General features: G+C 46.2%; 1 protein-coding gene across 1 annotated transcript; it reads left to right on the forward strand.

The window, feature by feature from the left end:
* Positions 1–20,062: 20,062 nt before the first annotated feature.
* Positions 20,063–21,428, forward strand: nkx2.5 (NK2 homeobox 5; the record flags this gene model as incomplete). The annotated part of the gene is made up of 2 exons (XM_080525825.1): positions 20,063–20,393; positions 20,815–21,428. The coding sequence occupies 2 exons, from the start codon at positions 20,063–20,065 to the stop codon at positions 21,426–21,428; spliced, it is 945 nt and encodes a 314-aa protein (XP_080381951.1).
* Between the last annotated feature and the right edge of the window lie 3,049 nt (positions 21,429–24,477).

The raw sequence follows: 24,477 nt of genomic DNA on the forward strand, positions 1-24,477 counted from the left end.
AAACGCACTTGGCAGCATCTTCCTAAGTCCCACATCAGGACAGAGAAAACCATAATCACCACTTGCATTTTTCAGCCTTGTTTATTTCAGAGGTTGGGGTTACAATTAAGGGCATTTGCCTTGCAATTAGTGTGTTAAAAATAATAAAACAATTTACCTAAAATACCTGCATTTTGTGTAATGATTTGGTTCTGCAAATTGAAATTACAACGTTTGGACGTTGTGAGAGCTGTGTGATGCTGGCGTAGTGATGGGACTGTGTTAGTGTGGACCACTAGCTAGCACACAGGGAGAGACCAGCCAAGAGCGCTGGTCACAATTTCTGCCTGACCTCCTCAAGATAATTTTAGCTCTCGGGATGTGTAATGCCATGATTTACTGCAAGGATTAATTTTTCAACGGCCACAATGTAACCTAGGAACGTCTCTCGTGGGCGAGTGGATACATTCCCCTGTCAGTTCTGGTTCTGACCCAACCCACTCTCCCCCCCCCACCACCAACCCACTCCCTCCCCCACCACCAACCCACTCCCCCCCCCCACCACTAACCCACTCCCCCCCCACCACCAACCCACTCTCCCCCCACCACCAACCCACTCCCTCCCCCACCACCAACCCACTCCCTCCCCCACCACCAACCCACTCTCCCCCCCACCACCAACCCACTCTCCCCCCCACCACCAACCCACTCCCTCCCCCACCACCAACCCACTCTCCCCCCCCACCACCAACCCAATCTCCCCCCACCACTAACCCACTCCCCCCCCACCACCAACCCACTCTCCCCCCACCACCAACCCACTCTCCTTCTTCTGCACCCCACTACACCACACACCCTCTCTCCTGCCCCCTACAACCCCATTTACCCTCTCCCTTGCACCCCTACAACCCCACCCAGCCTCTCTTGCCCCGTACACCCCACCCACCCTCTCTCCTGGCCCCTACAACCCCACCCACCCTCTCTCCTGCCCCCACAACCCCACCCACCCTCTCCCTTGAACCCCCGCAACCCCACCCACCCTCTCTCCTGCACCCCTACTACCCCTCCAACCCTCCGCCACACAGCAAAACCCCGAATCTTTGATTTCACTGCTCTTTGGTATGTTATGAAGAAAGTCAAACTTCTATTTGAAACAACTGTCTCCATTATACAAGTTTCGCCACTGTCACATACACCTCCGCACTCAGAAATGAGACAACCAGAAACAGGGACAATCCGTGCCACGACACCAGACAACAACAAATAGTTTTCGAAGTGATGACCCTGGAATGGAATCCTATCCTGACTGTGACACATGGGCTGTTAGACGATGAGAGACTGGAACCGTAAAGTAACAGGTTTACGTCCCACGCGATGTAGCGCCGTATATAGGCCCGAGGTCTGGCCCTGCCGTGCGGGTCGAGAGTTCTGAGCGCACGGAAAGCTCTGTTTCACACCAGCCTCTGCGCTGCAACCCGCTACACGCTAATGAGAAGTGATAGGCAGCCCGATGCGAAGCTAACTGAAAGCAGATGCACCCAGAGCGTTTGAAGAGAGTATCGCCGCGGAGAGAGGGGCAGATTAGGATAGGATGGAAGTCTCTATCTAGGAACCGATCTGCGGCCGGTGTTTGCTGTTCCAAAGTAATGGTTATGGCTGGGGATGTTGGGAAGGTAAATTGATCCGAGATCTGTGGCCAGGCACAGTCAGACGGGGCCTACCCCGAGGGTGAGGAATGTGGCGGAGCTCACGGTTCTCTGGGGCTCGAGGAGGACTCACAAGCAGCTGTCCATGTGGCGACAGCTTCGGCCTCGAGCAGAAATGATTGGCATGCGCCAAAGCAGCGCGGGCTGCGACATCGTGCCAACCATGCCAGGCGCTCACCCCTGTGCCTCCTGCGGAGCGTGCCCCTGCACTGGAGGTGTTCTGCTTTAATGCCCGGCTTGAGGGATAATAATGCAGAAACGCTCGACCCCCCGCCGCTGCACTCCAGGCTCTCGTCCTCCTCTCGGGAGGTTGGCGGAGCACGACCCCCGTGCTGGTGTGGTCATCTCTACGTTGGGTGTCGTTTAGTTGTGGAGGTTAATCTTGTATTGTATCTAGTTATGGTCAGTATATACAGAGACAGGCAAACCGTGGCTCTAGTTAACCCACTGCAGCTTCATTACAATGCCTTCGAAATTCAAAGTACACACTATCGCATCTCTCCCCCTTTTAGCCAAGGAGTCTTCAATGAAACTATTTGCTTTGAGGAACTCTTTTCTTTAACAGGTAAGTACATGTACTCTTCTTTTCATGAACTATCTTGTGCGGGTCAGGGGAGACTGCCTCAGGGGGGTGGGGGGGTAATTATTCCCAATTCCCCATCTCTCTCTCTCTCTCTCTCTCTGGGTTAGGGTTAGGGTTAAGGTCTGTTTGTGTGTGTGTGTGTGTGTGTGTGTGTGTGTGTGTGTGTGCCTGTGTGTGTGTGTGTGTGTGTGTGTGTGTGTGTGTGCCTGTGTGCGTGCGTGTGTGTGTATGTGTGTGTGTGTGTGTGTGCGCGTGCATGCTTGCTTGCTTGCGTGCGTGCGTGCGTGCGTGAGTGTGTGTGCCTTTGCGTGTGTGTGCGTGTGTGTGTGTGTGTGATTTATAGCAGTAGTGGTAAATTATGAGTGGACACCCAGCTTGTGGGGCAACCTGATCCCAGACATACGTCTGTGGAGGAGTACTGCTACTAAGGTAACTGTTATGTCCGACCAACCCACACTGTGTATAGGGTTTTCAACCACAAGGGATCTGGACATAGAGCTCCTCGACGCTCACCCATTCATCTTATACCAGTGGAGGCTGGTGGAGGTAGAAATCGGAGGACAGGCTTATTGTAACTCCTGGGATGGAACGAGGAATGGTGTGTTGGTGTGTTGATATCAAGCACTGTTGATATACCATTCCTCACTCCAGACCACGCATTACAATGAGCCCGTCCTCTGATTTCTACCTCCACCAGCCTCCACTGCACTGGAGGCAAAGACAGACACATGATCCAACACAAGGGTGAATGGCACGGTGGGGGTTTGCATTCAGTATGCATGGCGGTGGCGTTACACAACCGATGTTTAATCCGAGGGGAACGATCGGATCTGAACCACCTCCAGCCGTTTAACTTCAATTCTTTGGAAGAGAGAAAGGCCCAGCCAGACAGTTGAGCGTGGAGCCCTCTCCAGCAGGGTGCAGTGCAGTCACGACTGTATTTTTGCAGCTGCGTCGCAATTGCTGTATAATTACAGATTAACATAACATCATTTGTGTCAATGATATAATGACATAAATGATGTTAAATAAACTATTAGTAGCCTGCTTGCACAGGGGGGTTCTGTAGCACGTCCTGGCGTTGGGGTAAACATACGGTTATTGTTTGAGGAACAAATCGAGAGCACGCGTTTGGAAACCGCGGGAACCAGAATGCCCCAAGTAGACTGCTCCTCTCCCAGGTAGATGCCTCCAGTAATACACAACAAGAGACAGGTGTGTGTATATCAGGGGAGGCTGTTGGAGGTAGAAATCGGAGGATTGCAATGCATTTCAATGAGCCCGTCCTCCGATTTCTCCCTCCACCAGCCTCCACTTCAATTGAATGGGAAAGTGTGTCCAAACCTTTGACTGGTACTGTATATGGGCAGGAGTTGGACACATAAATACAATGCAGAAACATTGCTGCGTCAGGTTGGATTAAACCCAGCCCATCTGTCAGAGATCCATATAGTTCCAGTTGCAGGATGCCCCGTCGTGGAGATCATTACTATCATTTAGGACCTCAAACCCTCATGTCTGCGGCTTGGCTCTCAACCTCCATGTCCTATACTGTGTTGTTGGAGCCAGTTGTATGTCTATGGCTGCACTCGCACAGAAAATGTTGATCCTCCGGGGGGAGGGGGGGAGGGGGGGGGGAGGGGGGACGATGGTCTGCAGTACATCCAAACCACATGGGAGGATGCTGCCGCACACACCCCCTCCACACTGACAGCCCTGATTGTCTGTAGCTGCACACTGACAGCCCTGACTTTGTCTGTAGCTCCACACTGACAGCCCTGACTCTGTCTGTAGCTCCACACTGACAGCCCTGAGTCTGTCTGTAGCTGCACACTGACAGTCCTGACTCTGTCTGTAGCTCCACACTGACAGTCCTGACTCTGTCTGTAGCTCCACACTGACAGTGCTGACTCTGTCTGTAGCTCCACACTGACAGTCCTGACTCTGTCTGTAGCTGCACACTGACAGTGCTGACTCTGTCTGTAGCTCCACACTGACAGCCCTGAGTCTGCACACTGACAGTCCTGACTCTGTCTGTAGCTCCACACTGACAGCCCTGATTGTCTGTAGCTGCACACTGACAGCCCTGATTGTCTGTAGCTGCACACTGACAGCCCTGATTGTCTGTAGCTGCACACTGACAGCCCTGATTGTCTGTAGCTGCACAGTCCTGACTCTGTCTGTAGCTCCACACTGACTATTCTTGTGGCAGTCGCATTCTCATCCTGCTCTCTCTCTCTCTCTCTCTCCCGCTCTCTATCTATCCCTTTTTCTCCTCTTTCTCTTTCTCTATATCCCTCTTTTCCTGTGCCACTCAGAGCTGCTTCTCTTCTGTGTCGACAGCTTTGCTCTGCGGAAAAAAAAAGCAACAGAATTACTGAGCAAAAGGAAAAAAGAGGGCAAATAACAGCTCTTAGAATGTTTGGATTGTGAAACCAGAACATTAGTACAAACCATAATGGCTGGCTCCGGGAGCGCCGCTCCAGAACCTCACTCTCACAGGCAATGATGTAACGCAAGCCCATTTCTGATGAAGCATTCGCTTGTTACACTCCTAAAAGTCTATTTATACCGTCTACATCGACTGCAAAAAGCGCTGTGTGTTTTGTTGATGCCCTTTAAATAGCATGCTTGTTTAGGCCAGGGAGAAAATGGAATACACATTTGAAGTGTATATTGCTTTCATGGGCCACATTTAAACTGTGGCCGTTCAACATGTACAATTATTATGCATGTTGAGAATGTACAATACAATTATGATGTACTAGATATATGGGTAGGCCTGAGGGACACTGGGTTTGATGAGCCCCAATCCCGATGGTTCATAAATGACTGAATTGATAAACGTGTAAATGGGTGAGTCATCGAACTGGCAGATGTGACCTGCTCTGCTTTCCAGGGTATATAGTTTTACTCTGAGAGAGAGAGAGAGAGAGAGAGAGAGAGAGAGAGAGTGAGAGAGAGAGAATGTATGTGTGCGTGTGTGTGTGTGTGTGTGTGTGTGTGTGTGCGTGCGTGTGTGTGTGTGTGTGCGTGTGTGTGTGTGTGTGTGCGTGCGTGCGTGCGTGCGTGCGTGCGTGTGTGTGTGTGTGTGTGTTGACAGCCATGTCTCTGTGGGTACTACACAGCAGAATAAACAGGCCAGTCTGTGTCCAGAGACTCCAATTAAAACCAAATAAAAGTGTACACGCAGACACAACACACGTCACAGCCCTCAGAGCTCCCATTTCATTGAACTCTCTGCACAGACAACTGGCCCAGTTTGACAATCCCTGGACAGATCGCTAAGTTATCTGTGTACACATCGACTGATATATGGCTGCATGTTTCGATCAATAGATGGCTGTATGTATGTATGTATGTATGGATAGATACAGGCGTGGACAGATGTGCATATTATGTGCACGTATTAAGATGGTCACCTGTCAAACCTGTTCGTGCTGTGTCACTGAGCCTCAGTTAAAACGAGACTGTGGCCTTTTCTCATTGTTAGAAACACAACTCCTACGTGCCCCGCGGTGGCGTAGCGGTCTAAGCACTAGCCACTAGTGCAAGCTGCCCACCGGGGACTGGGATCGAATCCCGGTCTCGCCAGATCCGGATATGGCCGAGGCACACAGGGAGCGGCATATTGAGCGGCCGCTCCAGAGGGCGGTATAGGACTATTTCCGGACAAGGATCCGTCGCGCAACAGCGCCCCCGGGGTGCCGGAATAACGGTGCTGGGCTCGAGGAGCCAGTCAGCTAGTCTGCCTGGCGATCTCCTCTGGGGCTGCCAGCCACGGGGTCGTGCGGCGGATCCTACGCAGGGGATAATTGGATGCTAGGTTGGGTTCAATTGGATACCAAATTGGGTGAAAAAGGGATAAAATCAAAAAAAAAAAAAAAATCAACTCCTCCAAGCTACACTCGTGTTCCACTGAAAACACACAGGAGGAGAAGATCTAGATTCTTCACCTGACATATTCTCCTAAGATGCTTTTTTTTTTTTTGGGGGGGGGGGCTGAAGCAAGTGCAGGACGGAGGAGAGGACGCTATGACACGTGTTCCTAACAATTGAGAAAAGGCTTATGTGTTGATTTCAGCACAACACACCGGTAGATAGAGTTGGCGTTCTGTGGGGTGTGTGTTGACTGTGTTGGCGTATGCTTGGACCATCCAGTCCTGTGTGTGTGTTGAGAGGGATGTGTACAGTGTAAACTGGTTAGTCTGCGATGTCACTGGCAGTCATTTATGCTCTGTATACCATGTAGCAATAAAGAATGTAAACAAAGTTTAGCTCTTCAGACGTGTGTGTGTGTATGTGTGTGCATGCCTGCCTGCCTGCCTGCCTGCGTGCGTGCGTGTGTGTGTATGTGCCTGCCTGCCTCCCTGCGTGAGTCCATTTGTGTGTGTGTGTGTGTGTGTGTGTGTGTGTGTGTCTGCAGGCCTGTTTGGTGCACCTTCTATCATCTATCTGAGAGGACTTTGCCCCCTGGTGGTTGAATGTAGACTGCACATTACAGCGTTTGCATAACACACAGCAACCGACAGTCCTCATGTACCATCTGAAAGTACTGAACCACTACTGAAACACACTGAGAGGGATGAACGGCCTCAGAGCTATGGATGGGCTGAGAGTGGTCTGCTGCAGGAGTGTGTCACACACTCACTGTGTCTGTCTGTGTGTGTGTGTGTGTGTGTGTGTGTGTGTGTGTGTGTGTGTGTGTGTGTGTGTGTGTGTGTGTGTGTGTGTGTGTGTGTGTGTGTCAGTCACTGGAGCAGACCCTTCTGGAGCCAGAGCCCAGAGTGATGGTCCAGGAGTCCCACGCATTTCTCATGCTCACTCACACCAAACAGTGAGCTCCACCTCTCTCTCTCTCTCTCTCTCTCTCTCTCTCTCTCTCTCTCTCTCTCTCTCTCTCTCTCTCTCTCTCTCTCTCTCTCTCTGTGTGTGTGTGTGTGTGTGTGTGTGTGTGTGTCTCTCTCTCTCTCTGTCTCTCTCTCTCTGTGTCTCTCTCTGTCTCTGTCTCTCTGTCTCTCTGTCTGTCTGTCTCTCTCTCTCTGTCTCTCTCTCTCTCTGTCACTCAATGTCTTTCTCTGTCTCTCTGTCTCTCTGTCTGTCTCTGTCTCTCTGTCTGTCTCTGTCTCTCTGTCTCTCTCTCTCTCTCTCTCTCTCTCTCTCTCTCTTGTCCCTCCATCCCTTCTAGCCTCACACACTCTCTCTCTCTCTGTCATCACTCTTTTCCTCACTCTCTCACTCCATCACTCCAATATCCACCATCGTCCCACTACATGTGACCCCCCTCCCCCGCCTCCCCCTACCTCCCCTCTGACCTCATCTCTGTAGGAGGATAATTATCAAATGAGGACACCATGTGTGGGTTTTTGAGGTCACTGTGTATCAAATTGAGCCCCAGTTAAAATGAGGCTATGTGTTGATTTCAGCACAACACACCGGTAGATAGAGTTGGCGTTCTGTGGAGTGTGTGTTGACTGTGTTGGCGTATGCTTGGACCATCCAGTCCTGTGTGTGTGTTGAGAGGGATGTGTACATTGTAAACTGGTTAGTCTGCGATGTCACTGGCAGTCATTTATGCTCTGTATACCATGTAGCAATAAAGAATGTAAACAGTTTAGCTCTTCAGACGTGTGTGTGTGTGTGTGTGTGTGTGTGTGTGTGTGTGGGCTTGCTCACGTTTGTTTGTGTTTTGTTGGCACGGTAGGAGTTTGGCAGTGTTCCCCTCCCCTGACATCCATACATCATTGGCATAGAAACCCTTAATGTGACGTCTACGCTTTGTCAGGTCATTTGTCATGCACTGCATCTTGGGACATTGTGTTCATAGCCGTCGATGTCAGAGAATGGCAAACATGGAAGGAGCAGAATGTGGCATGATGGTATAAAATGGCAACAAAGGAGCAGGAGAAGTGAGTGCCCAGGCCAGTACCCAGTACCCAGTATACAGTATACAGTACCCAGTACCCAGTACCCAGTACCCAGTATATAGTACCCAGTGGGGTAGTGGAATGGGGCCTGGTTATTTATTACTGGTATTTCACTCACCTTGAACATGTAGAACACTATCTCTGGTAGTGGGGGAGGGGGGGCTAGGGGGCAGACCCACCGGCCTGCAGCCACACACCCCGCCTGGACACGTAGCTGGGTCAGGGTCAGGGTCAGGGTCAGGGTCAGGGTCTGGGTCTGGGTCTAGGTCTGGGTCTAGGTCTGGGTCTGGGCCTGGGTCTGTGTCTGGGTCTAATGGCGCTTTTCCACTGTAGGGCCAGCCCGGGTCAGCACGGCTCGCTTCGGCACGCTTTTGAACAGTTCAGGGTACGAGACGTTTTCCACTATACAGGAACGACCCGGGACTGTAGGAGGAGTTACGTGTCATAAGATTCCCCCCGCTATACAGATCAGCGGGGGGAAATGCGATAAGAATTATGTCAAAATGCAGCACTATCGTGCACAGATCAGCCTTACAACATGTAACGTTAAGTGCCTGTTACTTGCCGCTTTCAGTTCTAGTAGACTAGTTTAGATCTCGCAACCAGGGAAATGCTGACATGTGTTAAAGCCCCGATTCTATTTTTATTTCTCCTGACACGTTGAGCACTGTGCTTTTTTTGTTGGTGAACTACCGTAATAAGCCTAAAAACTGTTTACTGTTCAACTGTTCAAAAAGTGCAACTTCTCTTGATTGATTGATTGAAAGCTTTATTAGAAGAATTTGCAGAAGTAGGTACATGAAAGTACATATTACATACAAGGTCAACTAACAGGATAAAAACCCAAGAAAGCCACTGGCTTATTTCAATTGGGGTCCTTGATTCTCAATTCATCGTTACATGTAAGACAGACAAAAAAACTAGTACTATCTACAAGATAATACAGACAAATAACTATTACTATCTACAAGATAAACATACATCCATCATGGGAAGAACAATACAACAAAACATAAGGTATGTACAGCGGGTAGGACAGGTGGGGACATACACCACCGGTGGGGGCGGGGGACAAAACACAAAGTATGTACAGTGGGTAGTTCGGGTCTTTTAATCTGATTTTTGATTTAGAGGGTCCAGTTACGGATTGCAGCCTCCTGTAAATGTTTTTTGAGAGTGGTTTTGAAGGTGGGCAGTGTTTTGCACTCCTTTAAGATTATAGGAAGGGCGTTCCACATTTTTACTGCATAGTTTGCAAACGAGTTTAACCCCTTGTTTGTGGTGCAACGCGGTTGAACGTGGTTCGTGGAGCTTCCTCTGGTGTTGTATGTGTGGACGTTGTTCACTTTTTGGAAGTATGTTGACAGGTACTTGTGTGTCTTTGTGGTGTAGCGTATCTTGAAGACCAGGCCCAGTGCAAGCTGCTGCACTCTGTCAACTACTCGTAGCCAATCAAGGCTCAAAAAATGAGCAGCGGTTAGATGTGTCCTAGGGTTGAGGCCTAGCAGAAGCCTAACCAGTTTATTTTTGGGCTGTCTGCTTTCAGAAACTGTTTGAATTGTTTAGATTGGGCATATAGTTCATGAATTACGATAGTTTGAAGGAACGCTGTAAAATCCTGTCTGCGCCTTCAGCTCCGGTTTCGGAGCAAGACGCGAATCTATCGGCATTAGTCAAATACATGCTCACATCCAGTCATCCGCTCACTGCTCTCCATCAAAAATGGCACATCCATCATTACATAATAACAACTGCTCTGATTAGATTGCTTAGATTGTTTAATACATCAACGGGGGGAAAAGCGAGATGAACTCGCGAGTATCATGCTTCCTCCATTGAACGGAAAGTCCTATCTATTCCATTCAAAGCGTTTTAGCCATCCCCCTTTCCACTGGTAATAAGGAATTGGCAAGAATAGATCGATATAAATAGATCAACATAATGCAGCACTATCATGCACAGATCAGCCTTAAAACATGTAACGTTAGATATATAACGGAGCGATGTATTTCTACGGAAAGGCTGACTGATGCGGGGCTCATACAATCTCCGCGATGGTTATAGATACGAGTGCTCCGGTGTCTTGCTGGTAGTCAAATATATTTATTTATATATACAACATATGGATGTTACGTGCCTGTTACCTGCTGCTTTCAGTTCTAATAGTTTAGATCTCGCAACCAGGGAAACGCCGACATGTGTTAAAGGGAGCAAGACGCGAATCTACCGGCATTTGACTGCCGCTGGACTGAGGAACAGCATAGGCACAGGACATCGCCATAATAGCGATTTTTTTGTTATGCTTGTTGTAAATAAAAGTTCTATGATGCATTGAAATTACATTAAACTAAGATAATACGATGGTTATCATAATTTTCCTAATCTTTATTAATACGTTATTACAGAAACAGTAAGTGACATTTTCCGAGAGCGAAATCTCTTGTGGTATTTAAAGATGGCGGTTAGCGAAGAAATCTATGAACATGGGATGACGATTTCCATTGACCAATCAACGATGTGCAGCGTCACACGTCACACGCAGCCTGGCAAAAAGGTACCTTTCGGCCCTGTAGTTCCTGCTCGTGAAGGGTAGCTAAATAACCGAGCCGAGCCGAGCCGACCCAGGCCGACAAATGGAAAAGCGCCAAAGAAGCAGGCCAGCCCGGGCTGGCCCTGTAGTGGAAAAGCGCCATATGTGGGTCTGAGTAGGCCTCTGGAGTGAACCACCACCTCCACCAATACTACCACCACAGCAGGGTCAGCTGGTGGAGGTAGACATCAGAGGGACTCATTGTAATGGATTATTTATGTATTCGTTTATTTAAAAAGGACAATGGACAGTCATATTGACTCTCCCTGAATTAGCTGGGTAGCTAAGCAGTCCCTGGGCAGGTAAATCCACCGGGGAAACACGGCCTCAGATGTTAGATGGAACTGCATCACACCAGCCACACTAAATACAGTTCAATTCAATACCAACTTTATTTACCAGTATCCCACTAAAGGCAAGTGTGCTGGACTGAGCAGTGCGATTGAAAATACATGCATACATTCACTTGGATATACAATACACAATTAACTTTTTTAATCAATCAATCTCCAGTGATTTGAATGAACAGCGCTGCAAGAATGTAAACCATGTTGTATGTGCCTTGTGGCTGACTTAAAAATGAGACAAGTATGTGCGAAGAAATACCATCCAGCCACCACCACCTCCAATCACCCTGACTCTGAGCTGGCCCGGCCCGAGGCACAGGAATGCTTTGCCCATCTGTCAACACGGAGCTGCCTTCCCTGGCAGAAGCCACGGGGAGGGTTTTGTAACCTTCGGTGGATTTCATATCCTGGACCGGTGGTCAGAGGAGTGTGAAGGGTCTCTGCTGTTTCATGGTCTGTGTAGTTTTATCCTCTCTGATGTGGACTGCAGACTGGAACGGTCACCTCTGCTGCCTCTGTTTGACTTTAAGTGTTGGATAGAGGAGATTCCCCCCCCCCCCCCCCAAATTCTCCTCTCTTCTCTTCTCTTCTCTTCTCTTCTCTTCTCTCGTCTCCTTGCCTCTCCTCTCCTCTCCTCTCTTCTCCTCTCCTCTCCTCTCCTTTCCTCTCCTTTCCTCTCCTCTCCTCCCCTTGTCTCACCTCTCTTCTCCTCTCCTCCCCTTGTCTCACCTCTCTTCTCCTCTCCACCCCTTGTCTCACCTCTCTTCTCCTCTCCTCCCCTTGTCTCACCTCTCTTCTCCTCTCCTCCCCTTGTCTCACCTCTCCTCTCCTCTCCTCCCCTTGTCTCACCTCTCTTCTCCTCTCCTCCCCTTGTCTCACCTCTCTTCTCCTCTCCTCCCCTTGTCTCACCTCTCCTCTCCTCTCCTCCCCTTTCCCTCCTCTCCTCTCCACCTCTGGCAGCCAGATATTAATGAATGGTGTTCTCTATGTGGGGCCTAAACGTGTGGTGGAGCCCAGAGAGCACCACCTGAGTAATGATTCTGTCTGCCTGAGTCTCCCTCTCACTCTCTCTCTCTCTCTCTCTCTCACACACACACACACACACACACACACACACACACACACACACACAGAGTCTCCCGCACGCCTGACCTGCTGGGAACACAGAGTCTTGCTGTATCAGGCCTCTGTGGCTGGGGCAATTAGAAAGGTCCGGACTGAGCACAAGCCCTCTTCTCATACTGTCAGACCCCATTAGAGAGAGAGAGGGGGAGACAAGGAGAGAGACAGGGAGAGAGACAGGGAGAGAGACAGGGAGAGAGACAGGGAGAGACAGTGAGAGAGACAGGGTGAGACATGGAGAGACAGGGAGAGACAGAGAGAGAGACATGGATAGATAGGGAAAAACGGGGAGAGGCAGGGAGGAACAGGGAGAGACAGGGAGAGAGACAGGGAGAGAGACTGGGAAAGAGACAGGGAGAGAGACAGGGAGAGAGACAGGGTGAGACAGGGTGAGAGACAGGGAGAGACAGGGTGAGACAGGGTGAGACAGGGTGAGACAGGGTGAGACAGGGAGAGAGACAGGGAGAGAGACCGGGAAAGAGACAGGGAGAGACAGGAAGAGACAGAGAGAGATATGGAGGGGGAATAGACAGGGATAGCGAAGGCACACACACACACGCACACGCACACACACACACACACACACACACACACGCACACGCACACACTGGCCAGCCGTACAGTAACCTCACGCAGCTCTCGGCTGGCCAAGGTGACACCACACCACAGAACACAGAGCAGCCTTTACACACCTCTGTTATTATTAGCCGTGTTTATTTACCACTCTTAGCCGTGTTTGACTGGCTAACTGGTTTACTGGCTTACCAAGGTGAATGCTCAGGATCGGGGTCAAGTAGTCTGGAAGAGTCCTCAATGTGTCCTTTCCAGTGTTGCTTGTTGGAGAAAATCTTGTCACTCACTAATCACTGACACTGTAAATTGAGTTGTTTACCGGTTGTACTCGCTATGCTAGGAGTGAACTCACAACCTCCCTTTGGGTGCAGAGAGATGAATCCAAGTCTTCATCCCTGCACCGGATCACAACATGACTCTAACGAAACGTCTTAATGGCTCACAGAACTGCTCCGCTGTTGGAAACGAAGAGAGAGAACGGACTCAATACAGAAGCATGATTCCGTCCAAGCGTGACGTCAGTGGAAGCACCATCGTTTTTTTGGACAGGAGCCGGCGTGATTGTGCCAAGGACTTGGTGGCCTTCCCGGGCCATGCCAGCGGTTGACCATGTGTGCGTGAGTCTGATTGGCAGCGAGAGGCCACAACCAGAGACCAGAGACGTGCACGGAGACCAGGGCTCTTTCCACGCTGCTTTTGTCTCTACATGAATTATCTAGTAGCCAATTGTGGTAATCAAGCTGCTCCAGCAAGCCCTATTACGATGGTCGCCATTTAGCCTATTAGCAATGCCGCTACCTCACTTCTTGGTCGACTCCAATTGCATGGAAAAGAGAGCGGTCAGCATGGTAAATGTCCCAGTCAGACTGCCGGGCCCAGAGAATTAGGTCCACAAGGCATTGTGACACAGGCAATCAGGCTGGGATGAGAAGGCCTCAGTCAGTGCAGATAGATGCGTCACTGGGTTTAACCATTATGATGAGGAAATTATTATGTCAAGTAAATATTTACATAGGGAAACACAAACATGAAAATACACACACACGCTAACAATCACACACGTGCATGTGTGCGCACACACATGCATGCATGCACACATACGCGCATGCACACACCCTGTACTGGACAATGTACAGAAAACAAAGAGAAGCAGGACAAAAGAAAAAGAAGAAATATATATAGATAGAGATATATATAGATACAGTATAGATATATAGATATAGATATATAAATAGATATAGATATAGATATAGATATAGAACAAAGATACAGAAGATAAAATCTCATTCAAAAAAGAAAAATGGTCTAAGAGCTCAGGCAGCTATGGGGGATAGTGTTAGTCAGGACCCATGCCATGTACGAAGGCCAGTCTGAAAATATGCGTCTTGAGTCTGTGTTGAGAGTATGAGAGCATCTGGATGACTTGTGCAAACAATAACTTTGTGAAGAACGGATTGTTAACAAACAAATCCTTTCCCACCATGTAGGCTCTTCTCTTATACTATCTGTGCTAGGAAGTATAGATTTAATTTGATTCTCCCTTCAGATCACTAGTGTAATATTGTATGATACTGCCCCCCTCAGGTCATACTGTATATAATCAATAGTAAAATGCTTTTAGAAACCATCTACTGAACACATTGCTGTGGTCAAACAAAGATAGATGACACAGTCATACAATCAACTGAGATCATATTGCCCCTTTAAAATTGAACATAGTATATCTTAATATGCTGTAACATAACAGAGAATACTATAGATCAAGGGGAGGCTGATGGAGGTAGAAATGAGGGGACAGGGGGGGGGGGGCAAAACGTGTTGTTAGTGCAACCCCTGTCCTTCAGGATCTCAGGGCCCACTGGTTTGCATGTCTCACTGGTGTGATGAGGCCAGGTCAAACACCAGGAGAGCAGACACGTGGCCCTGACACCGAGGACTGGAGCTCAGTGGAGGCTGGTAGACATCGGAGGACAGGCTCATTGTATTGCATGGAATGGAATGAGAAATGGTGTCAAATGCATTTCCACTCCTTATTCCATTCATACATTACAACGAGCCTGTCCTCCAATTTCTACCTCCACCAGCCTCCCCTGTATCCCGCTCGAGAGCTACAGTATATATGCAATACAGCATTGACAATGACTTGGCTAGGGGCTGGACTGTATGTCTGGAACACATTTAATGTACAAGAATACTATAAATCCCCCGACTGTATGTTTTACACCTGTCTCTGAAGATGTATCGGCAAGGAAGTTCAAACCATGGCCAAATGTAAAGGCAACTGCACACCATCAAGACAATGATTGATTCTCTCTCGCATTCTAATTGAGAGCGATCTGAGGTTCAAGGGCCCAAACATCAGCTGTGGAAAGCTGTAGACAAAACTATTGCGCAGCTCTTGACATAGACTTAGAGGACATCTCACTCCCAAGGGGGCAATTACAGTACCTTGGACTCAGGGCCAGACTGTCTGAACCCTGGCCAAGCCTAGGAACATGAGCTAAAGAGTAGAAAGGGGGAGGAAGACAAATGTTGTAGCGACAGATGACATAGGACATATGTATCCACATGTGTAGTGGTTCTTGATTCTGTTATGATTTTGTTATGATTTTTTTTTAAATGACGTTCAGATGGAAATTACCACTATAACTATGTATCTGCATCATTGACAGTATAATGATCTTCACACATTATAATATCTTGCAGTTACAGCAATGACCACATGATGGCACACTAGGGCAGTAGACGAAAAGCTTATGGGCCACTCAGATATACTAGCCGTACATTATATTGAATTCCAAAAATCTAAATAAGAAAAAACGCCTACTTTTTGATTATGAATTACATTGAATTGGATTACAATTGAACTTTTTTGGGAGTTAGCACCGCTGCATATTGACAACTGTATCTACAACGGTTTAGCTTGCTGCGGGGAGAATGCGCAGCAGATAATAATATTAATATTATTATTAATAATAATAATACTACTACTAATAATAGAATAATCACAAAAGGAGATTCACCATGCACAAAGACAGACGTTTTGATTTTGTAAATCATAATGTCATGGAAATGTATTTAATTAAAGTCTGTGTCATAGACCTTTGCCAAAACTGTCCTAAGAACTGCCACAGTGGAAACCCCCTGTCTGTGTTGGCCACAGCTATTTCAGAAAAACAGAGACGCTCCTCGACACGATATCCTATCCCCTTACAGCCGTTACTAATATTGCATGCAACATTCGGGGTGTGAGAGAGATGGAGAGACACCTGGAATAAGGGCAGGGTACAGTCCCCACAGCCTCCGCCTGACCTTGGACCATGAGAGTATACAGTACAATATGAGGATTAATTGATACAGAGGGGAATAGGGGGATACAGCAGGGAATAAGGTGAACTCTTCAACTATACTCATGCAGAGAAACAGGTGGTGAACATAGCAAAGGGGGTGTGTTTCAGACTTTGTGACATTGTGCAAATGTAAGATGTATATCCCTCCGGATATAACAAATTAATCCATAGTTAATCAAGCTCAATTAATGAATCTATTTGTGTCGGCTATCTATTCTTTTTTCTTTTTTTTTCCCACAGCATTATTTCGGGTGGCAATTATGCACTAGTTCCCTTACTGTTTCAAATGTTTATTTCAAAACGAATAACAGCCATAGGCCACAGGTTAACATGGATTAACTTTCTTTAAAAAAATGAAATAGGGCTAATAAGGCTGATTTAAATGAATAAACCTTGATGGTCTTAATAAATAGACATTATGGTAAATTAGTATTTTGTTTGGGCAACTTATTTCCAATTACAAACACATTTACGCTAAAATCATAGGTATTCATTAGGCCTAAGCCCTATCCGCTGAGATGTTTTGACAATACGATAGTCGCACGACCTGAACAATGTCTTCATTAAATATAGCCTAATAATTTGATATTCGGTAACAAAAAGTTAATTAGTAATTTATTAACGAATTTTACTTTTATTAACGAACTTTTTTCGTTTAAAAAGTTATTAGACTAGCTTCATTACGGTTCCACTTATCTAGGCTTAATCTTGTTTCACTCAACTAATTTAAAAGACCTCACATTCGGTAGGACAATCATCGAGTTTATTCAAACTCAATAACATAAAAAATATGTAGATCTTCCGATAATTTATTGTCCTGATCAACAATCAGGTTATCTCTGGTTATCGCTCCAAAGTAACTGCTAATTTGTCGTCATCATTAGAGAGGTGATTGACAGGTCTCGAGGACCTAGGAAAGACGCCAGGCCCAAAGGCCCTGCTCTAATGCTTATGGCGTCTCCTTGTGCCGCACGCAGCCACCACAGGAACAATTGCAGACTAATTTAAGACACACACACACGCACACACACACACACACACACACACACACACACACGCACACACACACACACACACACACACACACACACACACACACACACACACACACGCACACACTCACACACACACACACACACACACACACACACACACACACACACACACACACACAGACAGACCGCAGCCCAGAGCCCCAAAATATCCACAACCACCCGTGCAACGGAAGTTTTTAAGCAACCTTATCTATCGCTTTATCTGAGTTAGATTATGCTGCAGAAAGACGGGTCAGAGAGAGGGGACTGAGCGATGCTGTGGAGCCCAATGCATTAGGGACATGAAACATGTGCCAGTAATAGGCCTGTCATGTTCAATTTGGCCAATTGACAGAGAATGGTTTGAAACCGTTTTGAAGTAATCAGCTGAGATGGAATTGTCTATAAATCCTTTGTGTTTTTGTCGAATATAGGTCTATAGTCAACGAATGATGGAAGGGTGGATTTTGTTTGAAGGACACCTCTGTTTCCATCAATAATGCAATGTAGCCTATTCACTTAACATCTTTAATGGGGAAAAAAAATCACATTATTCTATCCTGGCCAAATTCGTGCGTACAGAGCCGAGATAGCCATCAGTCATGTGAGGGGAAACAGTTTCCATGCTCTGTGCTGTCCAGCCGTTTACTTTATTTCACCAATTATTGCAGCGCGGGATGCCAGTGTTGACTTTCTCTGCGCCGAAAAAAGATTTCACGACCATTCATCAGCTCCGAGGCGAGCAAATAGTCTTTAAAACTATAAACACCATCGCCGGGTCCCAGACAGGGGCACCCATTTACTCCGCGGCTGTGTTAAACGCTGGAGATAAAACAAACGATAATACTGTCTGTCTCCCGTGGCCGTCTCCAGGGGCATTAAGAATGGGTTTAGTGCCAGCGGCGCAGTTTTAACATTGCGAAAGTGATCTCGTGACGTTAGAATTATAAGGTTCTATCTCAATGTTTGTCAAAATCGAGTTTTTTTACATAATCTGATCCATGAGGTGTTTATTAATGCCTGTGTGGTGTTATTTTTAAAATGTTGACATTTTTGAGTTTGTAATTCATAAAATACAAAGGTTCCATCTCACAATAATGGAATGTAAAAACGCTGACGCTCAATATCTCTGAACTGCCCTAAACGGAGATAGAACCTTATAATTCTACGCTCACGATCTTACGCACTCTTTTTACCCCCTGTGCCATTGCCACACAATAACTAGCAAAATTATTTTTGAATATGTAGCCTTTATGTTATAACAACGTATATAGGCCTAGCCAGATAAGTCATTGGTCATATCACTGGGCATTATCATTATTATATGGGGGACAAAATTGTTTCTGCCATTCCTGAATGTATCAATGTGCTACAGAAACTAGTGTGTCGTGCTGTGTGTGTGTGTGTGTGTGTGTGTGTGTGTGTGTGTGTGTGTATGTGTGTGTGTGTATGTGTGTGTGTGTGTGTGTGTGTGTGTGTGTGTGTGTGTGTGTGTGTGAGTGTGTGTGTGTGTGTGTGTGTGTGTGTGTGTGTGTGCTGTGCTGTGCTGCCTGGGTGGGTGTGGGTTTGTTGTCATCTGTTATCACGTCCTGATAACCAACCCAGTGGCTCCAGGATCTCTCCGAGGCAGTCTGCAGGGAGTGTTGCTGCTGGTTTCAGGTTCCATGTTCAGGGACCAACCTGTTGTCTCTTCCTCCACTCGACCCTTGTCTGGTCCATTTCCCCCCGGATTAAACCATTAAAACCAACACCCAAAACACACACGCACGCTCGCTGGACAATGGGCCTATGACCTCTAGACTGATAATGCCATTCTCTTATTTCCATTTGCCTGCATCAAGGCTGAGAGCAAATTGTGTCCCTATAAATCACAAGGACAGCATTCCTTTGCTTCAGCATTATGGGGGCCTATTGATGGTCAAATTCCACCAAAGCTACTACTAAGCAACAAGCATAATGAGCAACATTAATTAGCCTAATACAAATGTGCGATTGTGCGTTATGCTCTCTCTTGATTTTGATACACTTTATTAGGACCACTACTAATACTGAGGAGGGCCTCCCTGTAATACTGGGTAAATCCTCCCTTTGCTCTCAAAACAGCCTAAATTCTTTGTGAAATTGATTCCACAAGACGCTGGAAACATTCCTTTGAGATTCTGGTCAATGATATAAGGTGGATTATTCAGGTACACTTTCAAGCATGTGAATCTCCCTTTCTACCACATCCCAAAGGCGTTCTATTGGATTCAGATCCGTGGGCCACTGAAAAACAGTGAATAATTTGTCATGTTCATGAAACCAGTTTGAGACAACTTTTGCTTTGTGACATGGTGCATTGTCATGCTGAAAGTAGCCATTCGAAGATGGGCATTGTGGCCATGAAAGGGTGCACATGCACAGCAACAATAGCCTATACTCAAAAGCTGTGACATTCAAGCTGCGATTGATTGGTATTAACGGGCCCACGGTGACAGTGTGCCAAGAAAACATTCCCCTCACCATTAGACCACCTGAATGAATGAGAAGGTGTACAGGTGTTCCTAATAAAGTGTCCGGTGAGTGTAGGGTTACAGGCCATTCTTGTACGTCACCGGAACTAGACCAATCCGAAGCCCCCAAGCGACCCATCCGAGATTTAACCCCCCCTCGTCTCCCCCTCGTCGTGCGTCGTAGAAGAGAGGCCAGGAAAAAGTTAGGAGATAGTTGACATTTAAGATGCACACTTTACTCAAGATCCCCCCTGGTTAAACAAACGAGTACTTGAGCTTAGTAAATATTACCAAGAGGAGACGATTTTTGAATCATCGTTTCGTTTGCCCTATGTCAAATTAACTAGAGTTTCTTGGCAATGTATTCCAGCCCCAGCACGTCCACTCCCTTCTCGGTGAAGGATATATTAAACCTGGAACAGAGTCGTGAGGATATGGATTCTCTGGACATCACCCCTCGTATGGACTGTGCTTTGCCGACCTCCTCGTGTATGCTGGCCCGTATGAAGCAGGAGCCGCTCCGGGAGGGGCCGTCGGGGGCCTCGCTGTTCGCAGAAGACCCCCATGAAACCAAAGCCAACAGAAACACTGCGCTCAACTTCGCCGCTGCCTTTTATGGGAAAACCTTCTTAGAAATGGACATTGTCAAGGATGGAAAGACAGACTGCTTTGAGGGGAAACACAGAAAAGGTGAATGAATAGGCTTATTTAACAGTATTGTTATTTGTTTTAGGTTAGGCCTACTTATCTTTACTTATCATACTTACTTTTGTTTTCTGTCTTGTTCATCATCATGACAATTAATAGCAGTTGTTTATGTCTTCAAACTTTAAAAAAAAATATTGGTCTGATGTCCTTATTCTGTAAAAGACAATGACTACATTGTTTGAAAAACGTGAGACCGCGGGAGATCTATTGAATCAAGGTGGACTTCAAGAATTAGTCAAAATTACCATTTTGATTGATACATTTTTAACTTACACAACATTTGAACCAATACTTCTGTTATAAAATAAGGCATCCATCCAGAAGGAAATGTGCTGTGTTCTCATGTGACTTAATTAATCTATAAAGTACATTTATTAATCTAAATGTCATCCAACTCCTTTAGACGTGTACATGTCTCAGAGCGAGCCTGTGGAGAACGTAAAGACGGAGGAAGATCCGGATCGGCCCAAGTCACGGAAGCGCAGGAAGCCGCGCGTGCTCTTCTCCCAGGCGCAGGTGTACGAGCTCGAGCGGCGCTTCAAGCAGCAGAAGTACCTGTCTGCCCCAGAGAGGGACCACCTGGCCGGGGGGCTCAAACTCACGCCCACCCAGGTGAAGATCTGGTTCCAGAACCGGCGGTATAAATGCAAGCGGCAGCGGCAGGACCAGAGCCTGGAGATGGTGGGGATTCCTCCGCCGAGACGCATCTCGGTCCCCGTACTGGTCCGTGATGGGAAGCCATGTCTGCATGGGGACACTGCGACATACAACACGTCCTACAATGTTGGCTTGAACCATTTCACCTATAACAGTTACCCGGCTTTCAGTAACTACCCTAGCCCGGGCTGTAACACAAACTATGCATGCAACTACACCACAGCTGCGGTTCAATCTATCCAGACTTCATCAAACAATGGGAATTACATGAATTTCGGTGTAGGGGAACTGAATAATGTGCAGAGCACGTTTCCATCCAGCAATGGAGTGTCCTCTTTACATGGAATCAGAACGTGGTGAATGGAATATTCCAATAGGCCTATAAGACACGCATTAGGCTAAGGCAATTAGTCATTGATTGCATGCATTTGCTTGAAAATATCACAGGCCTATATACGCTTTTAACGTTGAAGACCTCTGGACAAGGCAGTTTTTGTGTGTTGTCTTGAATTATGATCCGATGGTCTGTCTTGCATAATCTAATTTAACTTTCTTAATAATTGTAATAATAATGTATACTGCTCAAAATGGATGAAACCACTAGTTAAACGCACAGCTTGTAAAGGTTGGCTATACGGTTGTTATAGGCCTTATTGCGAGATATGCAAGAGACATCAGTGCATCCGCTTTCCTGTTTCTCCCAAATGTATGAACTTTTATTTAAAAGAACACTTATACATTTGTGAATAAAACTGTTGTTTCATGTAAATGACTCCTGGTTTTGGCAGGTCAAGAATGTTGTCGGAGCACGACAAGCAGACGAATAACAGAAATCGTTCATTTTTAAATTATAAATATTGATTGTAAATGCTGAGTGTAAATTCAATATGATGAGTGTAAATTCGATACAATCATTATAATCATCGGTTATTTGTAAATTGATTTTCATTTTCACAAGTACTAATATCAGTACGAATTCTGTTCGTACAAAATATCAAATAATAATAATAATAATAATAATAAAGAATACATTATTACTATAAATGTAGCCTAATCGTAATTATAGCCTAATAATTATACATTTGTTATTACGAATATGCTGGCGGTAATGATCATTATTAGGCCTTCTATCGTGATCATTATCAGTAATTATAACAATTGCAACAATTCGATACGGACATATTAAACGTTCATGATCAGGAACATTTATTATTGGTGAATGTATATTAATTAGTAATATATTTATTCAGGAGAGACTCTTACAGTAGGCTATGTCTTGTATGTCAACGGGCCAACTGAGTAACTGTTATGGCAAGTATCAAAATACCGCTGCTCATCCGTGATCAGACTGAGGTGCTGGAACTGAAGAGTATCAAATACAGTGCAAAAAAGCACTCACTCAAATCTCTGCAAAAAATCGTCGTTTATTGCGAGCTTTCGGTCATAGGCCTTCTTGCACAGATTCGAGTGTGCGGATGCTGCTTTTTTCCACTTTTTTTCAAGCAATCTTAAGTAAAATCGGCCACGATTGTCTATGGGTCACATTTGTGACGGCAGCTGGAGAACAAGTGAAATCAAATTTGCACTACTTTACATTGTTAGCAGGCTCACAAAACAAACTGTGTTAGTTGACTAGCGAGTGTGTCATTGATTTTCAACAACGTTGACATTTTTATTTTTTATTTTATCTGAATAAAAGTCCGAAAATTTGATCGGCTGCCGACTTGTTCCCGGTTTATCAGCTGCCGTCACCTTTGTGTGAAACAATCCCACATGGCCCGACACCCCGTACAATGGTTGACATTGGCTATGTTTAGTGTCTTGTTAAACTGTTCAAGTGGCTATTAGAAAGCTTCCTTCAATCTGCTAAAACGGGAGACTAAAGGTTGTAAAAGTTTACACATTCAACAACGCACAGCCGGCCACTCCAAGGAACATAAACAGAATTGCAGTTTGTCATGCAATTTTGTGAAATAAGAAAATCTGTCTGAGTTATCTTTTACGCTTCTGGTGCACATAGTAATGCTGATGCTTAGGGTCAAGGTTAGGGGGTCAAGACGGGACCAATACAGGTGCATCTCACCAGTGAAACTGAAAGGTGACTAGCAGTGCTGCTATTATTCAGTTAATCTAAACATTTACGCAAAGGTCTTTACGTGTGAGAAGTTGCTCTGGTGAAATACTGCCGTGTGCACCATTCATCAAACTCATCAATCAGTGGTTCAAACTGATCCTCATGGGCCCCAAAGGCATATGGTGAATTGGCATTGAAAACATTTGGGCCTAAATATTGTACATTATTTTGCATAGGCTACATTTTACAAATTGCCCTAATGAGTCTAGAAAAAACAGGCAGGCATGGTTGCTTTTACCAGATATTGGCTAAAATAACCCTCATCTTTGCAAGAACCATCAATGCCAGCCACTGAACAAGACCAATTCACTTTTCAAGATATGGCACACACCTCTACACTATCACTGGGCTAAATGTAAGAATAGATCAATTTGCTTGACATAGCACCAGGGGCCTTGCATAAGTGTGTAGCTAAACGAATGAGCGAGGAATTGGAGAAGCACAATTGCCACCACTTTAAATGAGTAAGAGACGCTTAGGCATCTCTCAGGTCTCTCCACACGTACTTGCTTATGCTAGTCCCACATACTGTCCGCGACCATCAACACAGCACTACACAATAAACACACACATAAAAAGAAGTTCACAGTGACATGCATCCCAATATTAAGTTTTTTATTTGAAGAGTACAGATTTTATTTCTCAAATGACCATGTCAGGCAATCATACCGAGGGTTAGGGTGAGGGTAGGAAGGTCATGTCGCTACTACGCCCACCCTCTCCTCCAAGGTGTTGAAAAGGCAACGTCAGATAACAGAGCCACGCAAACCTAAAAATAACCCCCCCAGCCTTCCACCCCCGGTGGAAAGAGGGAGGGGAGAGAGAGGGAAACGGGTCTGAATAATCTGCTTTTTCGGGTCTTATCTGAAGAATGGCAGGGGTGCATGCTTCTTTATCACTGCCAATGTGATTACTGCCCCTGCTTTTCTGAGCTTTTCTGCCCTGGTGCTCAGTTCTCCCTGTGAGCTAGAGAGAGTAGCAGGCCAGACTAATGCCACGCCAACACCATAAGGACACACACAGGACCAGGGCTTAGACATACTGAAACCACCATTCTAGATTATATGTGTGCTATGAATATGGTGACAGTGTCCAGGTCCAGTGCCCAAGCCAGATGATCACCTGTTGTGAAAGACAGAACCTGCAATTACAACACAATGAATCAAAGTTAGACCATTACATTATTATTTGTTTATGTTTTATTGCGGTTATCTCTTTAGACATTGATCATGATGAGAATGTTACACATTACTCATAACCATTACAATAATGATC

Source organism: Nansenia antarctica (genome assembly GCF_963989245.1).
Source record: "Nansenia antarctica genome assembly, chromosome: 3".
NCBI classification, from domain to species: Eukaryota; Metazoa; Chordata; class Actinopteri; order Argentiniformes; family Microstomatidae; genus Nansenia; species Nansenia antarctica.